Genomic DNA, 23605 nt, shown 5'->3' with positions numbered 1-23605 from the left:
CTCCATCCCGCCGGCCGACTTTGAGGTACTCGCCTGGTTCTGTCGGAGGAGCCGGTGGCAGAGTTTCAGAAGCCGGGAGACGCCGCGTCGCCGGGCTCGCACGTCCCAACACAAAGTCTGCAGACGCAAGACAGCGTCACGTTGGACTTTCCCGCCACGTCGTCGACCAAACGCGTCCGATCGGATTTCAGCGGACGAGTCGCCGCGTGGAGCCGATCCGTCCGACGCGCCGACATTTTGAAACCATGACGTACGGCGTCGGCGTCATTCGTAAAGAATGCTTTTGTGTTTGGCGCCACCGCGCAGCTTTTCTCAAAACGCAGATTGACGCGAGACAATTCTCAATTCTCAAGCAATCGGGAGTCGGACACGAGGGCCGATTCCCATTGGCCGTTTGACCGTCCGATCGCATTTTAGGCCGTCCGGCGAGATTCAAACGCAAACAATCGACGGAAGGTCGTCCGCTTCTTATTGCTTGAGGAATCCTTTTGTCTTCCAAATATCAATATTTGGTCCTTCAGTTCCATCTTTTTGCTTTGTCTTGTTGATTTATTCATTTGAATCCTCAAAATCGGACTTTGCGTTTGCGTCTTCATCATTGGACGTCGCCACGCTCGTTGATTTGGCATTCTGTTCTGTTCGGTTGGGGGTTTTTTTTTTTTTTCCACCCCACCTCTGAGTTGCGATTGGACAGCAAACAGCCGATCAGAATCAGCCCACGTGTTCGACTCATCCCACTCCCACGAGTCATCCGGAGCCGAGACCGCCGGGGGAGCCGATCAGAATCAGCCCTCGTGTTCGACTCATTTGGCCGAGCGACACTCACTGGACGTTTTGCCTTCGACGCCGCTGATCGGGGATCGGCGACAACCGCAAACCGCAGGGACGCGCTCAGCTCCAAATTTTTAGCGGAATTTGGTGTGTGCGCGCGCGCAACGATGTTGACGTCTCATATGCGAGCGAGCGGCGAATGGCTGAAAATGTTTCGTCGGTGCGAGCGAGTGACTAAGTGTGTTTCTGTCACCTGCGCTCGTCACCCCCCCCCCGACGCAGGACCGCTTCGGACGCTTGATGCAAATCCCGCCAGCTGAGCGAGGAGCACTTCCTTTCCATTTCCTTTCCGTTTTTCCAATCCGTATTCAACACACCGACAAGGGAATGGCATCGGAGTCTGTCTCGACACGCGCACGCACGTCTCCGGCCGCAGTTTAGCATTTTTTGCTGCCGGCTCGCTTGTCTAAAGAGCAACGAAGATGCTGAATGCGGCGCGCCACAGCAAGACGACCCGCCCGCCGCCGCGCGTCCCTTGTGGGCCCGAAGCTCCAAACGAAATCAAAATGAGAGAAAAGCACGCAAGGTTGAACCAACGCCGGCCGGAACCCCAAGAAACATTCTTCCCGGAGAAAAAGGTCAAGCGACGCGCGAGTCACGGACGGTCAATACGCTTTGTCGTATTTCAAAATGGTGGAATGTTTTTCATGTCATGGGAGGAGTCAACTTTGATTTATTTGATTTTTTTCTTAATTCCATTTCTAAGGTGAAAGGCTCACGTTACACAAAAGGAAGAAAGGACACAATTGAAGGCACGAAAGAGGAGGGTCAGAAAGAGTAAATGAAGGAATCAACACACTCACAATTTGCAAGCAGTGTTGTTTTCTGGCAGCCATTTTAGATTGAGTCATTTGGACCAAAATGCTTTTGGGGATGGTCTTAGAGCAAAACTCAAAAAGCTTTTCGTCGCTTTTAGTCGACGGAAACGCCGCCAAAAGGTTTTGGTCCATTTAGTCGACCAAAAGCTTTGAGTTGAAAATTGGCCGGCGAGGTTTGCGGCCAATCGCAGAGACTTTGGGACCGACAGCGGAATGGATGCTCATTGATGGATGCGCTCCGTCGAAGGAACGCGTGTGAGCGTGCGCCGGCCCACGCCAATGAACGCCGACGCCCGTCGGTGTGACGCTGGTGGGCGTGGCCAAACCCAAGGGAAGGGAGGTCGTCCATTCGGAGCACACGCTCACCATTTCGTCCCGTCTCACCTTTTGCTCATCAAAGAAGCTCGTTTAGCGCGTCATCGTCATGAAGGAAAGAGGGGCGTTCACAAAATCTTTTCGGCGCCGTTGACGGAAACAACACCGCTTGCAAGAGAAGCAAAGTTCAACCTTCCGGAAAGATCCACTCGTCGCGTGCGAGAGAGGGAGTCGATTCATTTTTGGTGTCTAACAACCGAGTGTTTGGCTGACAAGGAGCAGTCACGGGATGCCCGGGGCCCGCTGGAGAAGCGCGCCATGGCAACATGCGCGCTAATTCAATTAAAAGCTAGCGGAGGGGGAAGTGTGTGCGTGCGTGTGTGTGTGTGTGTGTTGGGAGGTTTTGCGGAATAAATGAGAACTAAAAAATGTCAATTATGAAGGAACTCATTTTGAACTTTATCAGGTGATGCAGAAGTTTGAGCGTCCAACATTCCTTCTTTCTTTTCTCTCTTTTCTGCTTTGACGGCAGCTGCAAAGATGAAAATGGACAACCTGATGTTTCTTGTGACTTTTGGTCACAACGAGTCCTCCACGCACTTTTGTGGCTTGGACACGATGCAACCTGCTTTTTCATGAACTTATTTGCTGATTGCATGTGTGTTCGACTCCAACTTGTTTGTTGCTCAACGTGTTCATTCCGTGCGTATGACTCATTTGCATGCACGCATTCAATTGCGCAGATTGCGTGCGTGCGTGCGTGCGTGCGACGCGAGCTGATTAAAATCCCGCTGGCATCCCGCGGCGGCAGCGTTGCTTCCTTCCTCCCGCCGTACGTCCTTCACCTTCGTTCGGGCGACGACGCGCGCACGATGCTCAGCACGCCGTCGCGTTTATCATTTAGGAATTACAAGCTCGCAATTGTTTGTCAGCTTCGCAATCCCGCGCGGATGTCAGATATCCGTTTTATGGTGAACATCGGGCAGATGAACGCAACGTCACGTTTTTCATGAGGTTTTGTGATAAGGAGTACAAAAAGGAGGGGGGGGGGCACCGGAAACACGTCTGAGCTGCACAGGTCATGTGAGCAAATTGGGCCCACCTTGAAGCTGGCGAGCTGCTGGTGGGCGTCACGATGCGGCCGTCGCAAGCACGAGTTGAAGATGAGCAGCTCGGTGTGTCGCAGCCACGCCTTCAGCTCTTTGATGTTGGCCCGCAGACGCTCGGGGACGTCCGAGCCGGCGGCGGCGGCGGCGGCGGCGGCGGCGGCGGCCGGCTGTCCGCAGAGAAAGTTCTGCAAACGGAGAGATGACGACAACAGCGCTTGTCAATCATCCGGCAAAAGCTCAAACTATTCCCATTCGTTTGCATTTCCCATCTGCAAAAGTCCAAATGAGGAAATGAGGCAAGGACGGAAGGAAGCGCGGGTCCGCCATGTTTGCGGCGAGCGTATGCGGAAGCGAAAAGTTTCTTGCCGTTGCTTCCGGAGCGCATCTTCCTCACTCCGCTCGTCCGCGTCGATTAATTCCAGCGTGCGCAGCTGGCGCCGTCTCATCAGCACGATGAAAGACAAACGACAACAAAGAAAAAAAAAAAGTCTCCCGTGGAACGAGACATCGTGGCGGCAAACGCCATCTGCGCGCGTCGCTTCGGCGCCATCGGGACGGCAAAGTTAGCACGACGCGCGTGGAAACCAAAATGAAACGCCGGCGCTCTTCCGCCGATTGAACTTTTCCTTTCGGGCGCCACTTTTGCTCGCCGTGGTCACGTCGGCCGACCGCGACAGCCAATCGGGAGTCGGCTTTCACGCGGCCTCGTCGGGAGATGACGTCGACGTCGGGCGCAAGGTCGCCGATGTGACTCGTGCACGTGTTACCTCCAGCTTTGTGTGAACTTTGCGGGAGTTGCGAGCCGGCCTTCGGCGACTCGGCTCGTCGCGGCGTCTCAGTTGAGCGCGCAGCCCATCGTCAATGGGCGACGAGCAAACGAGTTTTGACGGCTGCTCCGAAAGGCCCTCGAGGTCATCTCGTCAATCATCCGTTCTCCTCATCATCCATCCATCCTATTGACTGAGGTTTGGAGAAAACTCGCGCTTACTTCCATGGAACGCGTCGGCTCTCACAACATCCCAAAACTTCTCTCATGCTCTCACCCCCCTCCGAACTCATCCATCCATCCGATCGAGTCATCATTTTGTCTAGGATTCATTCATTCATTCACTCAAGCGTTTATTAATTCCATCCTTCCATCTCTCATCCATCCACCGACTGCATCAATCAATCAATCCAAAAAAAAAAAATAATAATTTCTTCCTTGAGTCCATCCGTTCATTCATTCATTCATTCTGCTGATGATGACATAATCATGTCATCCTCGGTGACAATAACACCAACAAGTTGCAATTTGATTTTGCGTTTGTCCGTTTTTATGGCGTTGGGTGTTTTCGCCCGCCTTCATCATGACTCGTCCGCCATTTCAATATTGAAACGTGGCGGCGAACGTTCGCTTTGCGATCATCTTTCGTTCCAGGAAGCAGGCGGCCCAACGGCGGGAGCGGCCGGCGCTCGCCATTTATTTGCTCACGCTGATGTGAGCGACGTTAATCCCTCACGTGGTGGGTGGGAGGATGTCGGTAAAGTCCATGAAGCGGGGGGGGGGGCTTCGTTGTCATTCAAATGCATGAGCTCAAAAACTTGGGCCACTGAATAAATGCCCATCTTGCACAAACGGTGACACGCATGAGCGCTCTTGATGGATTCACGCCGGCAGACAACCGCCACGTCTGGCGCTTTTCACACCTTCACGCTTCATCTTCACGCGTCCCGTCCCGTGGCGTCTTCATTCCGACATCCGATTGGCCGCCATTCACCATTTCATTTTCATCCGACTATCATTCGTTCATGCGCCAAGGCTTCCATCCATCCATCCATCACGGCGGCCGATTTGGAGTTGTTGAAAAGCTCCTTCAAAGCACAAAGCGTTTCCCGGCGAGGCAGACGCGCTCGCCACATGCGCCACCGCGCCAACCGCAAAGTTGCTCTCGCCGCAGCTGGACGGGCGTCATCAAACTTCGTCTGAGGCAAAGTGAAACAAACGAGCGCTCGCTTTGCCGCCATATGCCGGCGCGCCGAAGGAAAGGAGGCGTGGCGATGGGGCCGTTGACTTTGTTCCTTTTGGGAGCGCCGGCTCCAATCGGCAAACGAGCAACGTCAAAGGTGACGCGGTGATCGTTGGCACCCAACAAGAGTTAGGGCACACGGTCAACTTTTTAATTTGCTCTTTTTTCCTTTCTTTTTCTTTTTTTGTTTTCTTTTGCGCTCCAACTTCACTCAACACGGCGAAAGAATACCCGAACGTGAAGAAAAAACAACGAGCGGCCGGTGGCCCACGAGGCCAAACGGAAACGAAGCGGCGCCACCAAACGCGATCGTCCGCATTGGGACCAACCGTGACGCGGTTGATGGCGGAGAGGCGGGCGTCGACACCTTGCCGTCATTTGCGCAAACGCCTCACCACAAAAACAAACAAATAAGTGGCACAAAAACACCGACAGCTTGTCCAAATTTTTATGGAACGTCACACAAAATGGCTTGCATGCAAAAAAAATAAAAAGCTCGAACTCGACATAAATCTCTCTCTCTCTCAATATATTTATATATAAATAAATATATATTAGGGCTGTCAAAATTAAAGCATTAACTCAGGTGATTAATCCCCAATATTTGAACTCAGTTTGATTGACTTCAAAAAATGATTTGCATACTTTGCAAATATTGCGCCATATTAGCTGTACATCTTTAGCAGGTCTCCGAACAAAAGTTACCACCGGGCCTTGCGAACCAACACCGCTGGAGTGTGGCGCTTGTGGGCGCTTTTGAAAAAAACTGCCTGTAAAGAAAGTCTCCATTTCATATTCAAGAATCCAAGAAAGCTATTAGAACAGTCTTGGAATTAAATATACTTCATATTTGGTGATTTTGCATCAATTCCGAGATATTACTCAAGTAAATATCTGTTATAGAAGAAAAATGTGATTAATCGCGATTAATCATGGATTTTTTTTTTGTGATTAATTAGTTTTAAAAAAATTTCATCACTAGACAGCACTAATATATATATATATATATATATATATATATATATATATATATAGATAGATATTGGTGCTGTCAAGTGATTCAAATATTTAATCCTAATTAATCGCATTTTTTCATAGTTAACTCGTAGTTAATCGCACATTTTATTCATTGTAAAAGAAATCCCTTTATTTTTTTGTCCCAATATTTTATTGAATTATAATACCTTTAATATATGAGAATTGAGTTGTTTTTATGCAAATTCTTTTTATTTTTTTAATTGAAAAAACCAAGAATTGGGTTCGACTCACACAAACAAAGTCACAAATTGGAGTCATACGAAATATAAAATGCCCAAAAAGTGCAAATGAAATGGGTCAAAATAATGGGCCGAGGTCGTTCTGGTTTTTGAGAGAAGTCCAGTAATCACCGGCGAGCGCGACGGCTTCCGCCTTTTCCGCTTCTTGCAAGTCTTGAATGAGGGTCGCGATGTTGCCTCTGGAGGACAATTGGTAAGTGTTGTCGTTGGACGCAATGCAGAGTATTTCAGCCAGACCTTCGTCCTCCACCATGCGAACGCGCAGTGGCCACCCACTTAGCGATGGCTTCGGCGTTGAACCATCCATCGGTTTCTGTCGCAAATTATCCATGGATGCTTGACAAGGTGCTGGAGAATTGGCAGCAGCGGTGCGCTTGGCCTTCAAATGGTGTTTTCAACTGGACGTGCCGCGATGGGACTTCAGTTCACGATGGCAATACACACAAATGACTTTGCTCCATGAGGTAACTTTTTTTTTAAAAAAATGTGCCGTTCAGAATTGAATTTGCGTCATTTTTACCACTCGCCAAAAGGCTTTTAGTTCTATAAACCGGCGAAAACTCCGCACAGCAAGCCCATGCAGGCGTGTCCTAATTTGTTTGTTTTTTTCTCCGGTCATAGGACTACATTGTTTATTGGGCCAAGATGAGTCTTAATCGCTCGTTAAAAAAATTGACGGCGTTAAAAGGGGGTTGGAAAAATCCCATTAAGAACGCGTTTTTATATATATATTTCTATTTTATATGTAGCTATGAGTGTGCGTGAGTGTCTACTAGATATTTTGCAATCACAAAGTGTGTGCATGTGAAAAAATGTTTTATTCCTTCACTTCTGTGTGTGAGAGAGTGAATGTCTCCTCTTGAGATGAATGTCCCAGCGGCGGTGAAAGAACAGGAAGTGGCACACTGACACTCCATTTATCCCTCTCACACGCACTTCAGCTTGTGTGCGTGCGCGTGAGAGTTAAACGGGCAAAATGTCGCTGACCTCGGCAACGTCGACTTTGGGAAATGTTTGACATGCGCCTCGTGTGACGTTCAACACTCAACGACATTTTTGCAGGCACACGCCGACGCATTCGCAAACGACGTTGCCGCGTTCTCCGGGTTCCTTTAGTTCTTTCTTTCTGCTCGCTTCTCGCCCTCGTTTCCTTCCTTACGAGCAGCCGACCATCTTTCCATTCTTCAGTTTTCTTTCTCCGCCCTTTTCCTTTGTCCCTCCCAAAAATCTTTTCTTTCCCCTCGCTTTCTCTTCCTTCCGAAGCCACTCACACACACGCACGTTACTGTCGCCATTCCCGTGTAACGCTGAAGTTCCACGCGTGCGCGCGCTGAGCAAACCGAAGCACGCGGTCGCTTTGGACAAGAACGGAAAGCAAAGTGACCTCCCCAACGAGGCCGCCACAAAGGAGCCCAGAACACGTTTGAATTGTTGCCGTGGCGACCGCACGAATGAAGCGTTCAAGCGTCGCACGTCGGCGAGTCGAAGCACACGCACCAACTCGGCGGCGGCGTGACGCAAACAAAGTGACATCACACGCAAAGCGCGCGCAAATGTCCCGCGATTGCTCCGTTTGGCGAGCGACGCCACACCGACGGAGTCACGTGTCGAGTGAGGGCGACGTGCGAAGACAACTCGCCGGCGCAGGACGCACGCGCGGGCGCCAGACAGCAAAAAGTGGGCAGATTTTCATTCATTCTCAGTCAGAAACGCCGCCGTCGTCGTGGCCGCCGCCATTTTTCATCTCAGAGCTAAAAGTCAAAAGTGACGTCGCGCTCGATAGAACACACTTCCTGGATTTAAGGGAAAGAAAAAAATCCAATCGATAAAGCCGCTCGCCGCTTCCCTTCTGAAATCGCCACTCGGTTGTGCCACATTTTCGTTTGATCCCCAAAAAATTTGCAAATGCTCTTTTATTTTATTTTCACGCCATCCGTCGCCGCTCACGCTCTCAAAACGCTCTCGGCAACTTTTCCTTTTTCTGTCCGGCCGCTTCACTCGACGAGACTCGGACGAGATTTACACCAGCACTCCAGAAGCGCAAAGTCGACAAACACGCGCGCGCCGTGCAAGATCACAATCAACAGTAGAGTCCAACTCTGCCAAGAAACACACACGAGCGCACAAAGTTGGGTCGGCCCCGGCGTTACCATGGTTACGGGGTCGAGTCCCCCCCACATTTCAGAAGAACACAGCGAGGTTCTTTAACGGTCACACACCTCGAAAGGCATACTGGAAGACACGCACACACGCATACAGAGAGAGAGAGCGAGCGAGCGAGCGAGCGCTTTTCGGCGTGATGTGTTTCGCAACGGCTCGCCTCGTCTCCAACTCGGTGACCGTTGCGTATTTTCCTGACGGTTGGCGGCAGTGAAAGATGATCAATGTTGAAAAAGTGAATATTAAGAAGGCACATCGGCGTTTGCGGGCAATCGCCGCGGCGGAGACGTCTGACAAGACGGCGAGCGACCTCGGGCCCGGCGAGGAGCGCCATCAATATTTCAACGGCGCAGTTGACACATCAAAAAAAGGGAGAGACAAGACGAGGGAGACGGAAAAGGAGAAAGAAGAAGAAGCGAGGCCATTTGGCCTTCATGGAAAATTGATGCGCGTCATGAATATTCATACGCCGATGAATATTTGAGCCAAATTAGCTTCGTCTTTACACTTATCAATCATTTGCAGGCCAGGTGAGCGTGTCGGACCGTGAAGTCGTCATGTCGCGCGCACACACAAAAATATTCATTTGTATTTCTTACCGGGAGCCGATCGTCGCCGGTCCGACGTCGTCGCTGCTCCGACGTGATCGGCCGCCGGCTGTCGCTCGCCGCGGCGTCCTCGTCGGTCAGCGCTTCCCGGACTTGGTCAGACGCGCGCTCAGAGTCGCGCAGGCTGAAGGTGAGAAAAGACGCCGTTACGTTCCGTACATTTTCCGCACGGTCGCCGGCTCAATTCAGGACAAAAGCCACGATTGGATTTGGGGCTTTTCTTTGTTTTTTTTTTGGACAAGTGGGATGATTGGCGGACGCACCTGCTGGTGTGCAGCGTGTGTCCGTAGCGCTCCCCGCTGGCCGGCGAGGTGTAGTGCACGCGGGCCATCGCGGCGGCCATCTGCTGGAGGGCTTCTCGCTGGGCGTCATGGCGACCGGAAAGCAGTTCTGCCTGGAGGGGGCGGGGCGAAGACAGAGTTCGCGACCATGGCGAAGGTCAAACTTTAACGTTGACCGATCGCCGCACGCCGGTCCCGTTGGCGGCGATGCGAGCGGATCGTTAACGGCCCGAAAGTCAACGCGTGGCTACGATTCAGACGTTAATCGCGATTCGCCCGGTGAGAAGCGCCTCCGCCACGGCGCCATCGCGGAGGACGTGCGTATTTCCGGAGAAAAGTTTGCGCATTTGCTTCGGAATCCAAATCGATCCGAATTCAAATGGAATCGGCAGACTTGAGTGGACAGGATCGTTACCGTCGACGATCTTGCGACGGACGCGCCCGTCGGAGGCCAGCCGGCGTGAACGTGGCGCGCCGACAGAAATCGAGCACGAATGGCATTCCGCCGAAACAAATGACCTCTCGTACGAGCACGTAAGCGCGAAGAGTGCGTCGGAGCAGGCGGCGGTCTCCTTCTTCCAATCGTATCCGGGCCACTCGACGGCACTCGCATGAAATTGCGTCCAAACGCCACGGAGATGAGCCTCGGACGTGCGCACGCACGCAACAGTTGTCGGCCGTGTCATCGACTTAGCGGAAGGATCTGCAAAAGGTCATCCAATCTGGAGGAGGCAATCAGGGAGCTCATCAACAAAAGAAAAGGCTGCGGGCGCATTCGCATTGGCTCACTTGCTCAAAATGGCCGACGTGCGACTCGCTTTTCAAATTGTTCTTTTCAAGTCTTTGTGGCTTCACAAGTGGACACCGGCGCGGTGTCACGGGTCATGCCGGGGTTTGGCAGAGGGCCAAGCTCCGCCCTCCGCATGAGCGCGCGGCGTCGGCATTTTGGAGATTTTTGGGAGACTTTCCGAAAAGGCCGCGATAAATTTGAACCGCTTTGGACTCGCGAGTCGACGTGAAGGCGTTTCGATTTTGGTTCTTTCTGCGTCCGGAAGTGCCAAATCAAATGTTTTGATTCCCGCTCGCTTTATTTTGGAGCCACGATGCCACCGTGTGGACTTTGATCTGTTTTTAAGGCCTAATTCTTGAAGAATGAGCAAATGTGGCGGAAACTAAGAATCGTTTTGCTCCAAAAGTCTTGAGACAACGTTTCAAACGGTCGCCAAAAACAAAACGTAATTGCCCGCCAACTCAAAAGTTTGGAGTTGCGTCCGCCGCGTCCTCGAGTGACATTCAGTTGCTGGTGATGCGCGAAAGAGGAACCGACGCCTAAAAGCAAGGCCCACTGCCGTGCGCGTGCGCGTTCCAATTCTTGTCACACTCGTCGCGCAGCACGGCGGTCAAAAGATGTTTGGCGGTGGCGTTCGCAGCTCGATGAGTCGACGTTTTTGGGTCAAGATGGTTGCAAATAAAAAGTCAACGCTGCCAGCGGATTGGCGCGTTTGACCCGGCGACGTGATGTCACCGATCATGTGACAAAAAACAAAACAAACCAACAAACGTTTGAAGCGGGAATATTACGCCTGCACGTTGACCTTTAACAACAACAACGACTCGATGTACTTACAAAAATAAAACGACTAGAGTCTTGACATTACAAATCAAATCAGATACGTGTGTGTGTGCGTGTGTGTGCGTGCGCGTGCGTAGGTCAATACTGCAGGGAGATATTCCAATAAGAGGGTGTTCTTGTCTTGATAGCGTAGAGCAGTGGGTAATGATACACGATCAATAATGGATATGAGGGCGGCGCACGCGCGCACGTCAGTTTTGTAATGCAGTTGATTGCGTCAAGTTGTTGAGTGAATGCTCCACTTTGGTGTTGAGCGCGACAATTTTCAACATTTTCATGCGCTCCGAGAGCGTCCGACCGATACGCCGCCCGTTCCAGATTGGTTGTTTTCACCAAAAGATGCTCACATCAGACCAATCCTTTTTGAAGCGTTAGCTTATGGGTGGCTAGCAAGCTAGCTCGACCGGAAGCTTGTCGACGGACCGCGTTTGAGATCGCCGGCAGACAACGTGTTGCTCTTCTCCACACGCTAAATGTCATTTGCTAAACGCTAGGCTAGCTGCTAGCATGACCAAATGTCTCCACAAACAATCACGCGCACGCACCTCTGAGATGAAGATGTGTCAGGTGTGATGAGGGGGCAGACGTTTCACCGCCTCCCATTAATAGAGCTAATTAACATTAGCCACCATGCTAATTAACATGCGGGCTAATTAGGAAATAACGAACACACACGCCCACAAAACCGGAGAAGGCAACCGAGAGTGCGCGTGAGAGAGAACACGAAAGATTTGTAGCACCGACCAGAGCGAGCTTTTGAAACTAAAGTCATGAAATGAATGCAAGCGTCGCTAAAAAAAAAAAAAAAAAAAAAAGGTTTTCATCCGTCGTTCATGCCGCCATTTCTTAAATTCCTCATCCATTCATCCTTCAACTCTTCGCTTCCTGCGACCGAGAGCGGGCTCTCTGACACAATCTCCTCCACGCTTCACGGTAGGGACAGTGTTCGCTTTTTGTTCCGCTTCATTTTGGCTTCGGGTCTGTTCGTCGAACGTCCTCGTCGCCGTTTGGCTCCCAAATCGGTCATCGCGGCCTCCGCGGCGCTCGAAAGAAATTGTTCTCGTCACGCCAACGCGAGGAATCCGTGACAGAAAATGAAGAGCTCGACAAAATATGGAAGAATAAAAAGCAAATGAAAAATGAGGCTTCACCGAACGCTCAAGAGAAAATTGTTGATCGACGTCAGCCGGAGGCGTGGCCAAGAAGATGAACGGATTTTATTGGTGAGGAGAAGCGCTTCCCGAATGCTCGCTGGGATGGATCCAGAAGGACCGGATGCAAGATCCGACATGGTCGTGATGCGAGATCGGCGTCTCGTGTCGGCCATTTTTTCACATTTGTGCAAAAATACGCGCAAGCGGTCGTCGGATTAACGGCGCTTCAGATTCAAGAGAGAAAAAGTTTTGATTTTTTAGAATGTTTTTTTATGGAATGGCCAAAAATAGCCGTCTGCGTCTCTGAAAGAAGTTGGAAAAGAAAAAAAATGTTCAAAAAAGAAAAAGAAAACATGACTTGATTCATAAAAAAACTTTTTGACAAAACATTGCGTCCTTTGTACGTGAACCAAACTGCCTTTTTTGTTGTTGTTGTGATCACCTGCGCCAGTAGGAGGCGCCGTAACGCACACGCAACCTTCAGACGCTCGCGCACGCCGCCGTGTCACGTTTGTCACGGAAACAATCGAACAAGCGAGCGACTTGCTAAAAAGCAAGTCGGAAAAGCCGGCCGATAATTAGCCAGGTCGCTCGTCACGGCGCGGATCCGATTCTAGCTTGGCCCGGCGCAACCATCGCGACCGGCACTTTTTCTTTTTTTCTCTTCAAAATTTTATTTTGCATGCAAAACATTTGTGCTTATTTCACTTTAAAACGGAATTAACTTTGGATCCAGATGAAACGTTTGGAAATATCGGCCGCGACAAAATAAAGTTGCGACATCAGCACGAGCAACCGCCTGCAATCTTTTTTCCGACGTACTTTCTTTGCGATCGGTGAAGTGACAACGGACAAATCCGATTGGATGATGAAGGTGGACGGAGGCGGGGCTTTGCTGCCTTTTCACTCGCGTCGCGTTTGTCGTTTGATCGGTCATCGGAAATTCACGACAACGCTCCTTTCTTCTCGCTTGTCTTTGTCTTTCTCGTTCTCGGCGGCGGCGCCGTCTTCCCCGTCGCCATCTTCTTCACCCTCTTCATCATCAAACTCGCCGGTCAAAGCGGAATAATTGTCAATGAATATTTAACAAGGTTTCCGACATCGTCCAAACACACCGACACGCACGCGCACGCGGTCGGTGGTGCGTTGGGCCGTGACGGCCAAGTGCACAACAAACGGTAAATAAAGCGCCTCGCAAATCCAGTCGCTACGCGAGGCGAGGCGGACATTTTGCGGTGAAGCGACATTGAAATGAAGCAGCAGAGGTCGACGAGCCACTCGCTCGCCGATCGTACGCCGGCGGACATCGACGTATTTCGAGATGCCGAACTAGCCCGATGCTAACGGTTAGCCGCAGAAAAAAAGAAAGGGAGGCCATTGCCGCGAGTCGGAAGCGGGCGCTTCGGCAGACAACACAAAATTGGAGCTCGCGGACGAATAAAGATAAAGATGTCCTTGAAATAGTCGCACAAGGGCGGAAATTTGAGGCGTGACGGCAGCAAAGATCTTCATCGCGCATGTCGCCGTTCATGTCGAACATTCGCAGCGTAAAAAGCATTCAAAAATGCTACGTATGGACGTAGATTCGGGAAACGCTACACGCTAAAATAAAAGTACTGGTCATGGTCGCCTAGCAACGACAGCGCCCAAAGCGACAATCGCGGACACTTTGAGACAAGCGGCGGCGAACTTCCGATTTCAAAGGGAAGCGCTCGGTCGCTTTCCGCAAGTGACCTTCGCTTCCCGCCCGTGTTGCCGCAGTCGCCTCCAGAAATGGAATTGTCGCGTTCGTGTTGTTTGATTGCGGGCAACATTTCAAAGTGGCATTTGGAGAAAGGAATCACATGACTGATGACTTGAAAAGCAACAATTTGGGGGGCGAGTCACATTCGCTGCGAGCGCTTTTGCCGTTTACCTTGAAAAAGTCGGCGGATTGGCCAAAACCGCTTCGACGTTCACGTTTACCGATTGGCCAAAACCGCCAAAGGCCTCGTTGTTTTGTCAGCCGTGAAGCGCGGAGGTCGCCCCGCAAATCTGCCGGCCGTAAAAACGTCTTGTGGCTCGTGACGAACGACGCCTCGATTAGCTTAGCGGCTCCGATTTACGCTCACGTGCACGCCATCCAACATGCCTCCTCTTCTACTTTTGTCTTCAGCTGACGCTCGGATTCATTTCCTGTCGACGGACGTGCGATGATGCGGCGCCGCGCCGCCATTTCCTACCACGTTGTCCGGCGAGCCCAAGAGAGCAACGGCGTGTCTTTTTTTTCCTTCTAATTTTAAGCTAAATGACACGACAGCGTGTCAGCGCTTATGCCGAGTGGACGTTGCGCTTTGGACCGGACGCCGTCATCGTCCGTTCCGATGATCTTGGCCGTCCGTCCGTCCTTTCTCGCATCGCTCGTTTGCCGTCGTTATCCGTCCGTCTCGTTCGCTCATCCGTCTCGGCATCCATCCCATCATCCAATCGGCCATCAATCCCACACACACTTTGACGGACGTGAACATTTGGTTGGCTTTGGGCGAGCATACACATCAAACAAATAGAAATCGGTGAAACAACGTTGAAATGTGCTTTTGATTGGCTTTGAGTGCAGCAAAGGGGGAGGGGGGGGGCGGTGAGGACGAGGGGGACGTGTAATTAAGTCGCCACGAGAATGTGTGTGTGTGTGCGCAGCTGTTTACATCTACAGGGGTGTGTGTGTGTGTGTGTGTTTCATGATGGTGGACTGAATTATTTCTCCCTAATGAAAAATAAATGGAAGTCAATGTCTCACACACACACACACGCACGTGCACGTGCACGTGCATCAACAAGGACTCAGCCACCCAAATTTTTTCTCTGACTTTTGCCATCCAGATCCAATTGTTTCCTTTTTCCCTCCAATCCTTTCCACGACCTCTTCTTACTCAAATTGGACCGGAGTCGTCCGCTCGCCTTCATCGGTGAAAATCCTCCAAAGAATTACTCGAGTAAGAGTTGGTGTTCAGCGAAAACAAATGACTCCGTAAAAGATGAGGAAAGGGAGACGGAGTCAGAGTGCCGACAACTCGAAGGGGAAGCATTACTTCAGAAAAAGTATTCCTTTCAAATACTTTGGACAGCGACAATAATCCAAAATACTCAAGGGAAGAAAAAGCACCGTTTCCTCCCAAACGAGGGACTCAAGTCAAAGGAAGTGCGCTGATCTTCAAAGTTGATCATGGCAACTAAACGTTGCGCTTGAAAGGCTCCAACGAGTGCAATTTAACTCCCAAGTTACTTGCGTAAATGTTCGAGAGTAAAAAGTAGCATTTCGACTCGACAAAAGCATACGAGTCAAGACGACTCTGAAAAGAGGAATTGAGTGCAAAAAGATGCGCAAGGAAATGGAACTGAGTCGCTAGCGTGTTCTCGTCCACTTGTGGACATTGCAACTCACGTCAAAGCGAGTTGCCTATCCATTGTTTTTTTTTTCATTTGGAACGCGTCGACAATTGATTGAAATGACGCATTTGAGCGATGTTCCATAAAAAAAAAAAAAAACTTCATTTGTGGTCTGCACTTGGCCACTATCATCAAAGTGTGCCGTCTTTTCATAAGTTGAGGGAGAAAAAACATCATCAGAATTAAATATGTGATGACATGAAAAGAGTCGTGACTATCAAAGCATGAAGCGCGTCACTCCGCCGTTGGCAAACGCACGCGAAAAACGGAAATATTGAAATGTCGTGTGGATTCCGTAAAATGAATTTAGGAAGGAGATTTTTGGAGCCAGACAGCCGCGGCGCTCATTATTTCACTTGATTACATTTGGGGGGGGGGAAGCAATTTCTCTGCAGAATTTTTGACTCCAAAACACACACACATTTGCGTTGGGTGTGTAATAGAAAATCTGCGGCTCGGATGACGTTGAAAAATAAAAAATTTCCCATAAAGTGTCGAGTGAGCAAGAAGGACGAGTCGACTCAAAAGTTTTCGTGAACGAATTAATATTGCATTTGTGGAATTTGTATGAAGCAGCAAAATGTTTTGTCGCGAGGTGCCGTCGACTGAAAGCGCCGCCGTGGCGTCGCGTGACGTCACTCGGGTCACGATCAATCGGGCCTCGCCTGTTTTCTGGCCTTGGTCATGTGACGCTCGCAAGCGGAGCCCTCGTCAAAATATTTTTCAAAAGCATTTCCATTCAAAGGTCGTTTGAGTTGAAATGTGCGCTTGGCAAACAAATTAAAGTTGCATCTCAACGTCGTCAAACATTGGTTGAGTTTTACATGCCACAAATTTGAGAGTTTTGGGAAGAGGTTTTTTTTTTTTTTTTTTCAAAATGAAGCGCGTCGAAAGATATGTTTCAAAAAAAAAACTTGAAAGTTTGTTTGCATGACATGCTTTGAACGTAATGTTTAATGCATCAACTCTTCTTATCCATTTGCGTGTGTGCGTGTGCCGGCGGCAACGCACACACGTGCGCGCGCACGGCGCACGTGACGGCTTCCAAATGACCGCGATTTAAACGCCGGATTAACAGCAACAGCGAGCTCCAAATTTAATCTGAAATTATGGAAATTGAGGCGCCGGCGTCTGATTGGTCGTTGCAGGTATCAGGCAGGAGTCCAACAGGGCATGACTTATTTTATTTTTTTTTAAAGATTGTTATAACCGCGGGACATGATTGCAATGAGTCGCAGGCCCGACGACGCGTCACGAATGTTGACGCTCTTTCCTCCTGATCCGCACTCGAAAGTCAACTCCTTCCCGTTTGAGATGCAAACTCAACTCGGTCGCATTTATTGTCGTACCCGACGGCGAGTCCGGTCGTGAAGACGGCCGACCGATGACGTCGGACGCACGCGACCGGGCGAACGCCGACATCCGCTCGAGACGCTTCCGCCGATGCCTCGAGACCTCGCCCGAGTCACGAGGCAAGCTCGGACGGCCGACGCGTCGACGAGGGACGCACGGATGACAAACGGACGAGCCGTCGACGGGGCGGGGCGGAAAACGCAGCGAGATTGAAGGAAGAACTCGACAAGACGTGGAGGCTCAAGGCGGCGGCGGCGGCGGCGGTGGCCCCGGCGGATATCGGCAACAACGTCCGGCGTGCGCGTGCAGAAGAGCCAAGAACGCCCGCAACTTTCCGTGGCTCCCTTCAGCCTCAGCCACCCCGACAAGAGACGTCCAAAGCAATTCGCTGTTGCGGAAGCAAAAAAAAAAAAATGGTCAAACTCAAGCTCCTCCCATCGATTTGGATCCTCGACCTCAACTCCATCGAGGACGTGAAGAGGGGAGGAGCCACATCATCAGAGGAGGATGAAGATCTTTCTTTGGGCTCAAACGTTCGAGGAGAACCATCGAAAAAATCAATAAATAAGGATTTCATGCCCAACCATTTTTTAACATTTTTTTTTTTGGTGGGATTTTGAATGAACTCGAAGTAAAGGTTGCATTTTCATTTTTCAAAAGTTCCTCCAAAGCACAAACATGACATCGTTTGCTGCTCGCTCTTTCTTTCTTTGCTCTGCACCTTCATCCACCCCCGCACCTGGCACACACACACACACACGCACGCACACACACGCACACACACACGCGCAGTCGTCGTGGTCTGTAGGGTGAAATGGAAGCCCGAGGCCAACAAGCTGTCTCCACCAGCGCCACCGATAAGAAGCACACACACGCAGACGTGCACACGCGCAGCTCCACCCAGGGGGGTCACTTATCACTTTTCCCTCAATATTTCCTGTCGTCCTTCTACAAATGCACGCATTGCACAGCCCCCGAAAAAAAAAAGAAAAACTGCAACATTGAACAAAAGCTACATTCTGACATCAGCTGTGTGTGTGTGTTTCAATGTGTGTGTTGCAATGTGCTCATCTGGAGCCATCACGGCACCCCCCCTGCCCACCTCCTCCCCTCTTTCTTTCCCTGGGGGAGGTTACTATGGTCCAGAAAATCAAATGAGAGTGTCTTAGAAGTGCGCGTGCGTGTGTGTGTGTTTTACGGCGGTCGGCAGCAGGACTGCTGTGTTCTGGTTACGAGGAAATAAGATTCAAACCCTTCCTTTTTATTTTTTGGCGAATTATTCTTATTCTCCGTCGCAACATGAAGCCGACGTTGACTGGCTTAGTTTTGAAATCCGGAGGCGGCGTAGTCGGCAACGACGAACTTGCGACCAAGAAATTGCAAGTCGACCTTTAGCGTCACGCAATCGAGAAAGCGTCGACGTCAAGTGGAGATTCCAAATAATCACAAATAATCCATTTTCCCTCGGCGGAGAAATGTTGCCGATTAACGAGTCGATTCACGGAGACGTGGACTCGGAACGTCGGCGAGGTTCCAAACCGACGGCAAACGTTTTGAGGATTGTCCCGGCGACGTCGGTCCTTCCGCTCTCGGCGAACCCGGCGAGACTTTGGCGGCCGAAGAAACTTCGTCTTTTCTCCTTTCATCCCACCGAGCCGTTCGATTCCACGCCACGCTCGCACCCGTCGTATTCCACACCTTTCTGCCTCTCGCGCTGGACGTGTGATGCGATGTCACTTGACAATCCTCACGCACGCGCAGCAAATCCCGCAAATGCGGCGACACACGGCAGACGTCTCCGAACGGCGCGAGGCGCGCGCACGTCCTAATCCCCGCGCCGGAGCGTTCCATTTGCCGGTATCTTCGCCTCGCGAGCCCGCCTGTGATATTTCCTGACATTTACACGAAGCGGCCCTCGAGAAGAAAGCCGAGGCGCCGCCGAGACAACCCAAAGGCGGTTCCGATGATGCCGATGGTTCCGGACGGACGGACGGACGGCGGCGACTATTTGGCCGAGTCGCATCGGTTGTTGCTCTCACCTGCGGCCCCTTTTTTAAAATTTTTTTACATTTTTGGATCTCGCACGTGTGCGGAAGGTGACGATGACGACGCTGACGCCGAATTATTGGGACGCGTCGCTCTTTCATCTTCGGGAAGGAATATCTTCCAACTACGGGAGGAGCCTTGACGCTTTCATCCATTTATGACTTGCAACCTTTCCATCAAGGTGACATTCACGCATTAATTAGGCGTGCGCGTCATTAAGCCGAGATAATGACGAGGAAGCGGGATGGCGAGGCCTCGCGTCTGCGGCCGAGAGATGGAAACCGACAAAGAAATGCGGGTCTGACCTGCGGCCCCTCGGGAGGCTCCTGCGACTGGAGGAGGCGTGTCCGGAGCAGGCGCAGGGCGCGGAGCATCCAAGCGTGTTGGCGGCGGATCTGAAGCTGAAGTTGCTCCCATTGGCCGGCGACCATTCGAAGGATGTCGAGCAGTCCTGAAGGCCAAATCCCAAAAAGGGAGCTCAAACGTGGAGCCCATTCGTTTCCCGGCTCGCAAAGGCCTGTCCGCTCGCTCCTCTTTTCTAATCGCTCGCCTTGGACATTTTGGGTTTTTTTAAACTCTTGACATTCATGGAAACAATGTCAGCTTTTTTTCTTTTTTTTTTTCGCATGGCAACTCATCCGTTTCAAACGTCAAAATCTTAAAAATGAATGCGGCGGCCGCCGTGCGCGCGTACCTGATTGCTGGGCGGGGATGATGGCGAGGAGCGCCACGGCGTCCTCCACGATGCTCTCTTTCAGCGCGCCGTGGCCGTCCACGTTTAGTTTGAACGTCTGAAACACACACGCACACACGCGCACGTGACAAGATTCTCCAGCTGAGGTGGCACGAAACCTCACAGGGAAAAAAAAAAAAAGGGCAAAAAAGACGGCGGACGCAAAGGATCCTTTTGCGCCGACCGTCGCCGCCGTGAGTCGACTGATCTCCGGCGCAAAAACCTATTTTCCAAACGCCATTGAAATTTCTTTTCAATTTCTCTCCATGGATGGTTGACCTTTCGGTGGGCGTCAACATGTCCGGAAAGTCAACCGTCGCGCAATAAAAATCCCAAAAATCAAAAACGGCCCACTTGATATCGGGAGGCAAGAATGTCCGCAGGGGCTGAAATTGAACATTTTTTTTTTTTTGCTTTGTGTTCCTTCGACATGCCGTCCGTCCAACGACATCCGGACGATTCAAATCGTGTCGACCGCGACGCCAACGAGACACTCGACGCGAGCCTCGGCCGACAAAGACAAACAGCCCAGTCGAGGCGCGAATTAGCGACGTGCGGATTAGCCGCCGCAGCATCGGCGACCGTTCGAGCGACCCGTCGATCACGTGACGATAAGACGCACGGCGGACAAGCTGGTACTCTCCGGCACATGTGTTGATTTATTTGCGCCGCGTCGAAAGGTACGTTTCAAAATAAATGAAAGAAACGAATCGACAAGAGGTGGCGCAACGCAAGGCTTTCCGTTCGTTCTCGACGAGAATATTTCCACATAAAACCGAAGAAAAAAATGCATTCTTCATGCTAATTGATTATTTTCCAAGATTTGTATCGATTTTTTTTTTTCAATTGGCGATTTGATGCATTCGATTATTATCGAAGTCAAAATAATAAAAAAAAAAAAAATGTGCATTTGTTGACATATTTCATTCACGATTCGCTTCAAATGAAATTTGGAAGAGTAAATATGAAAGGATATGCTGCATCTCACAGATGAGGAAAAAAAGATCTTCTTTGCAAAAAATAAATAAATAAAAGGCCAATTGGTCAATTAAGAATCAATTCCTTTGATGCATTTCATGAATCAATAGCTCCAAATTCATAATTATCAAATAAAATATTGACGCTAATTGAATGATCGTTGAATACGACTCGGCGGCCACATTTGAAGCATTTGCTTTTGTGCACTTCTTTGACTTTGTGACCCAAAATAAAAATACATTGAAAACGACGACAAACACTTTAGAGCACTTGGAACGACTGCAAAAGGGAACGTCTACGGGAAAATGTTGGTGTAGGGATGAAACATCTGTCCGTCCGGATGAGTTGTGGAAGAATTTGGGGGCGTTTGGCAGCACAAAATAACAAAATGCCCAAAAATCGAAACACATTTAGAGGAGGCGCTTCAAAGCGCGCCTGTTAGCATTAGCATATTAGCCTGGAGGAGCACAACGTCGCCGGCTACGCTTTAGCTTTTAGCATGAGCATATTAGCGGTGCTCTGTGCGTGCGCTAACGAGAGAAGAAAGCAAACAACAAACACAACCTAAAACGTCCGCGTTGACACGCGCGCATCAATCGGCAAACAGGCAATTAAGCACGCCGGCGCACGCTAATGACTACAAAGTACAAGTGTGACTATCTCACGCACACGCGCAGACGAGGCGCTATTGACGGCGTAGCGCTACAAAGCGCTACGAGCCTATTAGCTATGCCGTTTCATCCGACGACACGCGTGCCAATTAGTGCACGCCGATTCCAAGTCAAGCTAACCGGCACACCCAGAAAAATACAAACAACGTAAACACGCATGCGCACTTAAAAAGGAACGCACACGCCTAAATAAGCGTCGAGCTAAGCCAGGTGCGCGCGCGTGTGTGTGCTTGATGCTCTGCTGGGACGATATCTGAAGATGCTCATTTGGAAGTCTGTCCGGGAACATGCAAATCTATGCAAATAGCCGCCGTGTGCGTGCATGCGTGAGTGTGTGCGTGTGTGTTTAAAAGAGGGCAGCTTGTATATATTTCCTCCAAACAATGCAAATACAATCTGTTTGTCTGCGTGTGCGTGCGAGTGTTTACAATCTTGCCAGTTGATGTTTTGTCTCATTGCACTTTGCGCGCGCACGTGTGTGTGTGTGAGAGTGTGTGTCCTTCCTGTTTGGAGCTGATTGTGTGATTTTTTTTTTCCCTACAAATGAGGACGGAGTGAAATGAAAAGAGACAGCAGGGCGTCCGGCGCGTGCGTTCGATCCGATCAAAATGAGCCATAAAAAAAAAAAAAAAGAAGGCGGACGAATGTGACAAATCGACAAGCAAATTAGAGGAGAAATAGAAACAATGTCGAATGTCTGGACAATCACAAATTGGAAAATGAACTGTTGGGGGGAAAAAAAAGCATCATCAAATTTTAGACATGCTGAAAAAAAATATTCAGGCGGCAAAGACTTTCGTTCCTACAAGAGAGGAGAGATGACGTCACTCGTGATGTCGCGCTTCCGGAGGTCAACGTGCGTATCTTTAGACCAGGTCAAATTTAAGAAAGGGGTGGAAAGAGGAGAAGAAGAAAAAAAAATGAAGCCACGCTTTTCCACCGCGGTTCGTGCCGACGTCACGAGAGATGACGTCACGTCACGGCCGTCGTCGCCGCGAATGTCCGCTTGGATGTGGGATTCAATTAAGTCTGCTCGCACTGCGGCCGCAAGCAAAAAAAAAAAGAAAAATTGAACTCGGACCAGCTGCGAAGGCAACCCAGGTTGGATTTAAAAAAATAAATAAATAAAGTGGATCGAGTCGGTCGCATCCTGGCAAAAAAATCAATTAAAAAAAATGGAAAAATCCAACGTGGGTTGCATTTGCCTGCAGCGCAAAGCGAAAATGGCGTCGAATGACGTCAAGTTGAAACGGCCGCAGTCGAGTGCAACGCCTAAAGACGAAAAATGAAAAAAAAAAAACAAAAGTGTGTGTGTGTGTGCTGACCAGGTGAGTGTCCAAGTAGAGCTTGAGCGCGTCCAAGTGAGCGGCAGGCGGCGTCCAATCACTCGTGCTGTCTAGCGCCCCCTGCAGCCAGCTGATGAATCCGTCCAGGTGCCGCACCAACTTCTGTGAGCAGCCAGAGCGCAAAGCGTCACACACACACACACACACACACACGCGCGTCTCGACCTAGCTCTAGAAATGCATTTTGGTTCTTGCCCTCGTCCGCAAGGTGCTCTTTCCTCTGGATGGACTGCATAAGTCAGTGTTGCAAAAGTGTTCACACCAGTCAAGTATTGCTGGCAGCTTCCGAGCGCTTCGGATAGCCAGCAATGACTTTGGATCCCTTTTTCTATCGGCCGGACATCCGGGCTTTGTCGAGAAGCTCGGCTTTCTTCTCCTTGCCGACAGGTCAAGGTTGAGACTTTTTGCCGACTCGGAAAAGGTCCTTCTCCGCGCCGTCGTTGTCTTTCGCAGGATCCGACGTCCCTCGTACGAGGACGAGCTCGCCAGGGCGGGAGGAAGACAAACTGGCCCATATCGTGACGTCGCCACGCTAGCGATGGTCTGAGCCGGATCGTCAGCTGCGTTCGGGCCAAAAAGTTGCAGTTTCCTTTCATCCGACCGCTGGACCGTCTTTCCGATGCGTGAACGCAGACGGCAAGCCGGCCTTGAGATGCGGTTTGTTCGGGCGTGGCTTCTTGTTTGCATCGAGAGCTTTCCTCGTGAACTTTTTGGACTCATTGGTGCCAGCGGCCCGGAGAGACTTCACGCCGAGGGCTTTGCTCCCGTTTCCTCTTGCGCCCTCTTCCTGTTCTTGGAGGTTCACAACGGCACTTTCGGATGACGCTGCCAAGGCTGCAAAGCTTTGTCCATCTCTC

General features: G+C 50.5%; 1 protein-coding gene across 1 annotated transcript in view; it reads right to left on the bottom strand.

Moving 5' to 3' along the window:
• LOC148342489 (A-kinase anchor protein 6-like) overlaps positions 1-23605 on the bottom strand; it is a 43630-nt gene that overhangs the window by 2269 nt on the left and 17756 nt on the right. Inside the window, exons 11-17 of the mRNA XM_088304968.1 lie at positions 22728-22850; positions 19715-19811; positions 19326-19471; positions 9391-9521; positions 9119-9251; positions 3067-3258; positions 34-117 (exon numbers count right to left, since the gene is read on the bottom strand). Of these exons, the coding sequence (XP_088161094.1) occupies positions 34-117; positions 3067-3258; positions 9119-9251; positions 9391-9521; positions 19326-19471; positions 19715-19811; positions 22728-22850 (906 nt within the window). The remainder of the gene's footprint in view (positions 1-33; positions 118-3066; positions 3259-9118; positions 9252-9390; positions 9522-19325; positions 19472-19714; positions 19812-22727; positions 22851-23605) is intronic.

This window comes from Idiotropiscis lumnitzeri, chromosome 1, assembly GCF_059441095.1.
Source record: "Idiotropiscis lumnitzeri isolate Australia: NSW breed Sydney's pygmy pipehorse chromosome 1, RoL_Ilum_1.0, whole genome shotgun sequence".
Lineage (NCBI taxonomy): Eukaryota > Metazoa > Chordata > Actinopteri > Syngnathiformes > Syngnathidae > Idiotropiscis > Idiotropiscis lumnitzeri.
Note: the sequence above shows the minus strand (reverse complement) of the source record. Positions and strands in the feature narration are given on the sequence as shown.